Genomic DNA, 10,670 nt, shown 5'->3' on the forward strand with positions numbered 1-10,670 from the left:
AAGGACAAAAAAAGAAAATGATGGTGAAAACTTCCATGTCAATAAAGATGGAAAGAAAATAAAAGTTGAAGAGGATGAGAGATGAGATGGTGATCGGTGGGACCCAAATTAATTTTCTCAAATGTGGTTTCAGGTTTACGGTGAGAATATACAGATATGTGGGGTCTATTAATTTTTTTAAACATATAAAAACAAATACATAAATAAGAAAATTAATTAAAAAAATAAATTAATAAGGGCACAATAGTCTTTTTAGGTAAGACAGGGACTAAGCACGCAACAAAAATAAACAATAGGGACCATCCGAGTTAACAAAATAAGTTAGGGACCAAACACACAAATTCCCCCAAAACATAAGGACCATTCGTATAATTTACTCTTACTTTTGGTTTTGTTCATATTTAAGTAACTATTTTTTTGTACACATCAAGGTAACGAACTTGTTGAAAGTGTTCACATATAACCATTATGACCTGTTGTAGCAAGATGTAACCTGCTACAGCAGGTCATAATGGTGATATGTGAACAGTTACAAAAAGTTTGTTACCTAGATGTGTACAAAAAAATAGTTACTTATATGTGAACACCCCAAAAAATTAATTACCTTAATAAGTCTTATTCCTTTGTTTTTTCGGAAAAATGAAGGCTAATGCTATTTGCAAAAAGAGCTTTTCGAAGGATAATAATAATAATAATAATAATAAATAATAATAATATAAATTAAAAATGAATTAAAACAACAAAAAAAAGGAAAAAAAAAACAATAAAAGACAAAAAAATTAAATCAAGATGGTTAAATTGAAAAGTGGAAGAGTACTTCTAGAAAACTCATTTTTCTAATTTCATGGTGATGTGATGTGATTTTTTTCTTTATTTTGTTTTTTTGTTTTCAGTTCTTTTTTATTATATGTTTTATTATTATTATTATTATTATTATTATTATTATTATTATTTTAAATTTAAATAACCGTATAAAATTCGAACGACATTAAAAATTTGGACGATTTACAAAAAATTCGAAAAACTAAACAAAAGTAAAGTTTGTCTTTATTTATAATTGATATATTAATTGGTTCGGTATTACATTTGTGTATTACGTTATGCGGATTGAAACATTTAGTCGAGCAATGTCGAATGTTCTGATTTGTACCTACGGAGAAGCCTGAACAAAACATCATGCATTTGATATACTCCTTGTAAATTAACAATCACATGATGGTTATGGTGAATTGCAATTTATCAATAAACATTAATGGTATCGGTTTGTTTCTAAAATAAAGACAAACTTTACTTTTGTTCCATTTTTATAGTCGCTCGAATTTTATAATGTCGTCCAAATTATATATATATATATATATATATATATATATATATATATATATATATATATATATATATATATATATATATATATATATATATATATATATATATTATAAAATGACTACTCTTAGGAACAGTACCTAACTAGGGTAGTGTTCCTTGGGTTAGTTAGTTCACATGGCTTTAGTTAATCTCAGATATCCACCACTTCAAATTAGGATCTACTCTTAGTACTTCTCGAACCTTTTATTCCCACCGCCACTATTCTCCACTGCCTTAAGCGATTGTCATTCATTAATTCCTTTCTTGGGTCTTCTTCAACCTCCTCAACCCAACCATACACGATTGGAGGTCATCTCCCTTTAGTACCTGACCCTGACCCTGGATACTATTTGGGTTAATTTTTGAGTTCCCTTAAGAATAGAACCTAACCCTTCCACCCTGGTTACGTCCACGCATCCACCGCTTCCAAAATAGTTCACTGTCAGCCATCTACATACCTCATCTCTTCCTACAATGTGATACCACCGCTCTATCTAATGTTTCAACCTTTGACGACCCACTTTAGGGTTGATAAAGGCATAGAATTCGTCATCCATGGCTGTGTTGAGGGCGTCGACAACATCGAAACTGGTGGAGAAGAAGACCGACAAATCAATCCTCATCTACCTAACTGTAGAAATCGAGCTTCTGCACCATCACTATGTAGAACTATGGCTTCGATTGTTTTGAAAAGCTTCGCTCTGAATATCAGTTCTTCAGATTTCTCATGTGCTCTCCATATTCAACTTTTGAAGTTCTACCTACCGTCAACCAAGCCTTCAAAGGTCGATTACAAGTCGTCGGTTCTGTTTCAGGTGATTTTTTTTCTCATATTTTTCTTTAGTTTTCGTTTAGGCTTTATCGATTTTAGGTAAACCACTCTGTCACACCCTATAATTTCACTAATAGCAAAGAAAGAAGAGAAAGTTATGTTTCCAGTGTTCTTCTATTCCACCAGGTGTGTATCTGTTCGTTCTTTTTTCACATGTGATTACAAACTTTGTAGACTACTACCCTTCACGATTTTCACTCTTCCTGCTGCCCCAATGTGTAAATACCTAACTGTTGATTCGAAATTCTTCTTGGGCTTTAGCCGGATTTTGAGACAGAATAAAAGGTGCAATAGGATACAAGTTTTATGCCAAACGATGAGGTCAGTAAATCATATCCATGATTAATATTGGTGGATATGTATCCATTTTTTTCAAGTTATGCTATTCCATACTCTTTTTCCTTTTTTGTAATTATATATATATATATATATATATATATATATATATATATATATATATATATATATATATATATATATATTGTAACACCATGAAATTTTCAAGCAAAATTTTCATTCAAAAATCACCTTAATCTCATTAACATAAGTCATAAAAGCTCCAAAATCTCAATTTATCAAAACACATATCATAATAACAAATTCCAGATCCTCCAAAATATAACACAGTCTCGTGTGTACAATCAAGTCGGCGGCTTCCCGTGATCCTGAGAAGTACCTGAAACACATATCACATAACACGGTAAGCACGACTTAGTGACTTCCCCAAAATACCACGTGCATCTCAAATAAGAACTTCCGGTAAATTTATCTCATTCCGCCCACTCGATACACCACCAGAGTCAACCTTAAACTCGAGAGTCTAGACCGGCACAGAATTGGAACCACTCGTCCCAGTGAAACACTCAACTCGCGACCCATGACACGTATCCCACGCGTACATCACTTCTCCGGTTCCTTCCGATTGTGATAACCATACCTTAACCCAGAATATAATGATTTTTGACCATTATGGAGATCCCTGTCTCTCCCCTGGTTCGGCCACCAGGTTCCCGGAGACTCAATTAATAAGGCTACCCAAGCCTAAGAGATCTCCTACATCATGCTTTGACTAACGAATAACACGGCTCCCTGTAGTATCACAACACACTCTCGCTAACTAGTGAATACTACGGCTCTCCGCAGTATCACAACACCCTCTCGCTGACTAGTGAATACTACGACTCCTCGCAATATCATAACACCCTCTCGCTAACTAGTGAATACTACGGCTCTCCGCAGTATCACAACACCCTCTCGCTGACTAGTGAATACTACGACTCCTCGCAGTATCACAACACCCTCTCGCTGACTAGTGAATACTACAACTCCCCGTAGTATCATAACACTCTACCTTATCACCCTACAATCTCATCCTCAAATCATCACCTCATTGCGTTCACTAACTCATGCTTCGCGGCCCAAAATAGATAGGTACACACCCACCCAGATTAAGCATCACTAATCCTGACGACCACCGACGTGACAAAACACTTTTTCTTGCTGCAATTCACATTCTCAGATAATCCCGCTGATGGAAGTTAACTGAAGGGCTCCCACTGGAACCATAAACACTTGTTACACCACTTGACATATCATAACTCAAGTGTCAAAATATATTGAAACTTAGGGCATCATACCCAGATACCTCGTTACACCATCACAGAACCTCACGATGTATACCCTCAACCACTAATCTCCTACTCATGGCATCATACTCAAATACCGCAATGCACCCACTCAAAATCTCACAACTGATCTTCCTCTCGCACAACTCATAACTTCGAAAAACTCTAACTCTCAATTGGAAACACAGAGGAATCGTTAAATGACTCAGAACATGTTAACGAAAATCCGAAACTCCCTCTTTTGTTGCTCAAAACCACTGCAAGAATACTCATATCAACTCTAAAGTTGGTTGCCCAATCAACTTCTTCCCTTCCTAAAGTGAACATAACAATCCATACATCGAATTAGAAATTCTCAACCACCAAAACTATCCCCACGAGCCAACCACCTCGAATTCCACCATTACAACCTCGAAGAGTTTCTAACCACTCTAGGGTCCTTGACCAATGACTACTCGTCGTAGAAACACCCCTCCTTCCCTGAACACGTACAACACATATCCGATTTGTACCTCGCCTCGATCACTAATAACCACGGTCTCATGCATCCGTACTGCAGGTCTCCATACCAAGTTCTCTAACTGCACTTGAACAATATTTGATCCTCTCAACTAAATAATTGGATCTCTGTTAGGGTGCAAAGTCACACTTGGATGAGGTTTTACCCACTAGTATGTGTAATGAGTTGTCTTTTCTTTATAAGGAAGTGAGTGGCATTCATTTTATGTAAGGGAACCATTTGGAGTGTTATACTAGAGAGAGAAATTTTGTACAAACCCATTTTTATATCCTTTCTAGATCTAATACGAGCTTACAAAGATTTATTCACTTCATGTGTTCTTGATTTTGTATGATGATTCACTAGATCTTTTCTAATTACGCTCATGTCATCATAATCAACACCACTATAATTGGTATCAGAGCAGGTGTTCTTGATTGGATCAAGAATTGATCCTTCATGGCTATCTTGATTTGGTGATTCTTCATGTTCTTATTGATCTTCGTGTTTAGAGAGTTTTTTTTGTTCTAGAAAACGAAATTTTCCTTGATTTGATCCATAATTTGATTTTCTCTCTTTGGAATATTTGTTTGCACCACTTTCCCTCTCTAGAAAACCCAAGTTCATATCATTTGATTCAAAAGAAAAGAAGCAATCACGGAGAAACGGTTGATTCGGAATAAAATTTTTCTATACGAATACACTTCTTTTGAATGCATTCTTTATCGAATGACTGATGAATTGCAAAGTGAAGGCGAACTTATTTCAAATGGAGAATGGAATGAAAAGGGAGAATTCATTGGTTATCCAATTTATCAAAATAAAGATTTGTTTGATCGATTGATTACAACGTATCAAGAAAGACGAAGAAATAAGAGAAATGGTGAAGTCATAAAAGGAATTTTTCTTTCTAATTGTAAACCGGGAAGAAATAGACTTGAATATTTTGCAAATTGTCGTGAAGATCAAGAACATGTTCTTGATGTTCATGATGTTCAAGGAAAAGAAGTTCAATACAATGGTGTTCAATGTGATGTTCTTGATGTTCAATAAAAAGGAGTTCAAGTTGATTCTCACGATGAAAAAGTTTTTTGCTCAATTGGAGTTCAAACCGATGATATTTTGTGTTCTTGTGATTCGTTTGAAGGAATGATTCCTTATCGGAAGCCGGTGATTCAAGAAATTAACAAGTATCAAACTCCAAAAGATTTGATTCAAATTCACAATGTTGATGTTGTAGAAAGTGGGTTTGTTCATGAAGTCAAGTCTTCAAGATGCAAAAAGATGAGAAAGAAAAAGAAGAAGAAGATTAATCGGAAAAACAAGCAGGTTTACTCACAAAAATCTTCAAATGTTGTGAAGTCTAAATCCATGAAGCAAATTTGGGTTCCAAAGGTTTCATTGAATTTGAAGTCAAAACCCAAAAGTGTTGGTGGTTATTTTGAAGATGTTCTTGGATCGTTGAAGAACATGAAGAACAAGTTGTACGTCATGCATAATGGGTGGTTCAATGTTCGATTTGGAGATTTTCTCATTCCAACAAAAGAACCAAGATCTTTTAAATTTGATTCGTTCGTTGAAAATGGAACTCGATTCATAAAAAAGGCATCTCAAATTCTCAAATGGATTCCAAACATTCATAAATACAATTCGTGCTTTATGTTTTTCATTTTTGATCGTTTTGTCTTGGTTGGATCGAATTTGTTTCAAGCCCAATTGTAGATCAAATCTATTTTCTTCCATTGATCAAGCCCAAACCAAATTCAAAATCATTTGATTAAACATTTTTCTTGAAAACAAATTTTTGATCCCAAATCATGAATTTTATTTTGTTTAGTTTGAAAGCCAGAATCAAAATAAGAATCAGTTTATATTTTTTATAAGCCCAAATTAGGTGTTTCAATGTTAGTGTTCGACGGTCAAAATAAGAACCTGGAAACGATTGTTGAAGTCGAAAGATGATTCAATAAGTCTTTGATCACGAATCGATATTCAATTTTAACTAGAGTTAAAATCAAATCTCAAATTGATTTGTACTCTCATAGAACATCGAGAATCGAATTATTGATGATTCAATCCAATTTTTTTTCTTCCTTTTTCGTGATCATATCTTACGAATTCAATTCTAATATGAGTTTTTGATACTCGAAATCGATTTGAATGATGATATTGATTCTCCTTGCTTAATGATTGGATCAATGGTTGATCAAATCTGTTATAGGCTGCTCAAATCAGTTCTTGAAGTATAATTCTAAAATTCAAACTAAAAAGTCAAAATCGTTTTGTGAGTTGATTCACTGTGTGACTAATTTGGTTTAGAATCGAGAATCAAATGTCGACTGGAATTACTTGATGATGGTCAGTGTTGCAAAAATCGGACTACTCGACCGAGTACTCGGAATCGGGCCTCTACTGAGGGGAGTAGTGTCAACTCGGGGAAAAAAATCGGACTAACTCAAAATCGGTCAAAACTCGGTCAACCTCGGTCAACCTTGCTCAAACTTGGTCAACCTCGCTCCAACTCGGGATACTCGGTCAACAAGTCAAAATCGGTCAACAAAGTCAAATTCGGTCAATGAGGGCAAAATTGACAAAATCATAAAACTTATTTTTGACTTTAAAACAATTACCATAAAACCTAAAAAACAGGCGGTATTCCCAAATTTGGTTCCCCCTCTTTTCTATGAGAATTCGATCTGCTGTGCTCTCTCTCTCTCGTCTTTCTCTTCTTCTAGCGAATCGAATACTACCAGCCACCAGCAGCAGCGATCAAGGTTCTTTTCTACAGTTCGACTAGCAATAATGTGTTCCTGTCTTCCTGAGTCGTGATACTACCAGCGACAGAGATCGATTGTAGACTGAAGAGATCCTTACTAGCGATCAAGGTTTTTTCTCTTAACTCTTACCGTATCTCTCTATGTCGATTTTGGATTTCTTCTTCAAGAACTTGGTTTTTTTATTTGATTTGGTATAACCGTATGTATTTCACATTTGAGCTCGTTTTTTTCGGATAGTGTACTGTTAGTCTGTTAATCTATCTCACTGTCGATTTCGGATTGATCTCGTTTTTTTATTTATTTAAGAACTCCCACAATGTCCTACTGTTACAGTGGGAGTATGTATTTCATCAAGAATTTTGTCCCTGTTCGGCTGTTTCTTTTCCTCTTTTGTGATTCAATCTGTTTGAATTCATCATCTCCTTCACTTTTCAATATAGAATCTTTCAATCGCCTAACATCCGATAGTTTTACTGGTTTCAGTAGATAATCTTCTGCCCCTTCTTCCAAACATCTGTAAAATCAACCCAATAATATATGTTACATGTCCTACTTGGTTTGTATCAGTGTATCTATTTCTTGATTTCTTTACAGGACACAGGTGTATCAGTGATTCAATGTCTGTATTTAGTGTATTTGATTTCTTTACCAGAGGTCCAGAGTAGAGACTGAGGTAATTAACTACAAACAAGAGGCAGTGGATATGTATTTTATTATCCCTGTTTCAGAACTCAGATTTCACAGTTTGTAACTTTGTACGTATTTTTTTTCCTGTTTTCTGTGTAATATGTATGCTATTCTATTTTATCACTTTACGTGACTTTATATATTTGAATGTATTTCGGAATTCAAATTTCCAATATTAGTTTCACAGTTTGTATGTATTTTTTCCCTGTTTTCTGTTTACTGTTTTTCTTGTTTTCTATTTTCTGAAACAATGTATGTGTTTTAGACTCACTAACTCACTTTGTGTTAGATAGATTTCTAACTGAAGTAATGACATCAACCACAACCCCGTCTACTGGATCAACTGCAACTCAAGAGAATGTTAAACGCAAATCAAATGATCCTGGATGGGAATATGCAGTGTGTGTGAATCCTAATAAATTAGAGCGAGTGAAATGCATTTTATGTAATAAAGAGATGGGCGGGGGAATCAATAGACTAAAACAACATATTGCACAAATTAAGGGAAATGTTTCTTCATGCCCAAAGGCCACAAAACATGACCAAATAAAATGTAGAGATGCTCTTCTTGATAACCAAAATAAAAAAAGGGAAGGTAGATGAAAATGAGTCTTTAAGAGCACAAGTGAATATTAGAAGTAGTGAGAATGAAACCATTACCATCGATGATGATTTGATAGAAGATTCATTTGGCTCTAAGAAGGCTAAACGTTCTTTTGGGCCTATGGATCGGTTTCCAAACACTATCAACCCTCAAGATGTTTCAAACATGGGAAAGAGCAAATAAGAAAATATGTCAAATGTTATTCGTAAGGAACACATGATTCATGTGAAAGAATATATTTGTAGATGGGCCTATGAATGTGCCATTCCTTTTCATGCCTTTGAAAAGGATAGCTTCAAAATTATGTTGGAGGCGGTTGGCCAATTTGGACGTGGGGCACCACCTCCAACTAGATATGAGATGGGAGAAACATATTTAAAGAAAGAAGTAGAAAGAACAATAAATTTGTTGACCCCATACAAAGACGAATGGAAATCTAATGGATGCTCGATTATGACGGACGCATGGTTCGATAGAAAGAGAAGGAGCATCATGAACTTATGTGTTAATTCAAAGATGGTGACCGTTTTTTTGTCATCTAAAGAATCATCGGATGAAGCTCACACAAGTGAACACATACATGAATATGTTGAAAGTTGTATCAATGAAGTTGGCCCCGAGAATGTGGTTCAAATTGTGACCGACAATGCATCAAATAATATGGGAGCGGCCAAGTTCTTAAAGGAAAAAAGACCAACTATTTTTTGGACATATTGTGCAACACATACCCTCAATCTTATGCTTGAAGGTATTCATTTTAATTGTGCTAAGTTTATAATTTAGTGTTATTTCTTAATTTTTAATAATATAATTAACGTTTTATTTATTTTAAAAGGTATTGGCGGGCTACCTAGGTATAAGAAAATTCTCAACCATGCAAAAACACTCACGGTGTTTATTTATGATCATCATAAAACTTTGGCCATGATGAGACACTTTACCAAGAAAAGAGATATTGTGCGACCGGGAGTCACGAGATTTGCTTCCGCATTTCTTACTTTGCAAAGTTTGGCCGATAAAAAGGCCCAACTAAAACAAATGTTTACAAGCGATGAATGGGAATCATGTAGACTTAGCAACACCGTTAAAGGGAAAGCCGCATATGACACGGTGGTAAATGCCACATTTTGGACCGGTGTAGCATTATGTTTAAAGGTTTTTGCGCCTTTGGTAAAAGTTCTTCGGATGGTTGATGCGGATCGAAAGCCATCAATGGGTTTTGTATATGGTGAGATTCAAAATGCGAAACAAGAAATTATTAATGCTTTGGGCAACAATAAAAAAACATATGAGCCTATTATGGATATCATTTCGAAAAAGATGAAAGGAAGGCTTGATACAACCTTACATTTGACGGCTTACCTTTTAAATCCGTATTATCTTTATAAGAATCTGGAGATCCAAAATGATATTGATGTGACCGATGCGCTTGTTGATTTTGTCGATACAATATATCCGGTAGATCATTCTTTGCAAAACCATATCGTGATGGTTGAGTTGCCGGTTTACATGGGTAAACAAGAAAAATTTAGTCGAGAAATTGCAATTAAAGGATGTGAGGTGAACAACGACAAATTTGATCCGGGTAATATATTTTTAAATTGTATTTATTTTATAAAATTCCAAAATAATAAATTTAACAATGTTTTTTTTTTCAACTTGTAGCGAATTGGTGGGTAGCTTATGGTGCATCAACTCCACAATTGAGAAAGATTGCTACAAGGATACTTTCTTTAACAACTAGTTCTTCGGGGTGTGAAAGAAATTGGAGCACTTTTGAAGGGGTTGGTAGTTTACTAAATTTAATTATAATTTTTAAGTAGTTTATTCAAAACTTGTATATTTATCAAACTTTTTCTTTTGCTTATTTAAATTTGTAGGTACATACAAAGAAGAGAAATAGATTAGAGGCATCAAAATTGAACAATCTTGTTTTTGTTCAATTTAATGCAAATTTGATGGAAAATAACAAGAAAAGAAAGACTAAGGATATGGAGGTACTTTTAGCAAAAGATGCAAGTGAGGCTCAAGAATGGATTGTCGAAAATGATGTATTGTTGGATGAAGGTGAGCCCGATGAAGCTATCGGTGACGAGGAGTTTCTACAAAATCGTAGAAGTTCTAGATTAAGAGAACTTGATGAGGAAGAATTTGTGTCGGATGATGAAGAAGAACTAAATGAAGATGTTGAATATGAATCGGATGGAGTTAACATCAACGAACAAATTGGAGCTACATTGGAAGAGGAAGATTAAATGATTAATCTAAATAAGTAATATTA

The 10,670-nt window shown here is 34.8% G+C and overlaps 2 protein-coding genes across 2 annotated transcripts; both read left to right on the forward strand.

The window, feature by feature from the left end:
* The first annotated feature begins 8,094 nt into the window (after positions 1-8,094).
* Positions 8,095-9,172, forward strand: LOC145004118 (uncharacterized). Its single transcript, XM_078963017.1, has 3 exons — positions 8,095-8,230; positions 8,376-8,517; positions 8,635-9,172. The coding sequence occupies exons 1-3, from the start codon at positions 8,095-8,097 to the stop codon at positions 9,170-9,172; spliced, it is 816 nt and encodes a 271-aa protein (XP_078819143.1).
* Positions 9,173-9,372: 200 nt separating this feature from the next.
* LOC145048877 (uncharacterized) lies at positions 9,373-10,670 on the forward strand. Its single transcript, XM_078997508.1, has 3 exons — positions 9,373-9,974; positions 10,055-10,173; positions 10,270-10,670. The coding sequence occupies exons 1-3, from the start codon at positions 9,428-9,430 to the stop codon at positions 10,642-10,644; spliced, it is 1,041 nt and encodes a 346-aa protein (XP_078853634.1). The 5' UTR covers positions 9,373-9,427; the 3' UTR covers positions 10,645-10,670.

This window comes from Lactuca saligna, chromosome 1 (genome assembly GCF_052625555.1).
Source record: "Lactuca saligna cultivar CGN05327 chromosome 1, ASM5262555v1, whole genome shotgun sequence".
In the NCBI taxonomy this organism is placed as follows: domain Eukaryota; kingdom Viridiplantae; phylum Streptophyta; class Magnoliopsida; order Asterales; family Asteraceae; genus Lactuca; species Lactuca saligna.

Excerpts from the sequence above, each read along its gene's own strand:
- LOC145004118 (XM_078963017.1), top strand. The coding sequence starts at position 8,095 with ATGACATCAACCACAACCCCGTCTACTGGATCAACTGCAACTCAAGAG. Across the intron at positions 8,231-8,375 it reads GCGAGTGAAATGCATTTTAT|GGAAGGTAGATGAAAATGAG; the intron begins GTAATAAAGAGA and ends AAATAAAAAAAG. Across the intron at positions 8,518-8,634 it reads TCTTTTGGGCCTATGGATCG|ATGGGCCTATGAATGTGCCA; the intron begins GTTTCCAAACAC and ends ATATATTTGTAG.
- LOC145048877 (XM_078997508.1), top strand. The coding sequence starts at position 9,428 with ATGTTTACAAGCGATGAATGGGAATCATGTAGACTTAGCAACACCGTT. Across the intron at positions 9,975-10,054 it reads CAACGACAAATTTGATCCGG|CGAATTGGTGGGTAGCTTAT; the intron begins GTAATATATTTT and ends TTCAACTTGTAG. Across the intron at positions 10,174-10,269 it reads ATTGGAGCACTTTTGAAGGG|GTACATACAAAGAAGAGAAA; the intron begins GTTGGTAGTTTA and ends TTAAATTTGTAG.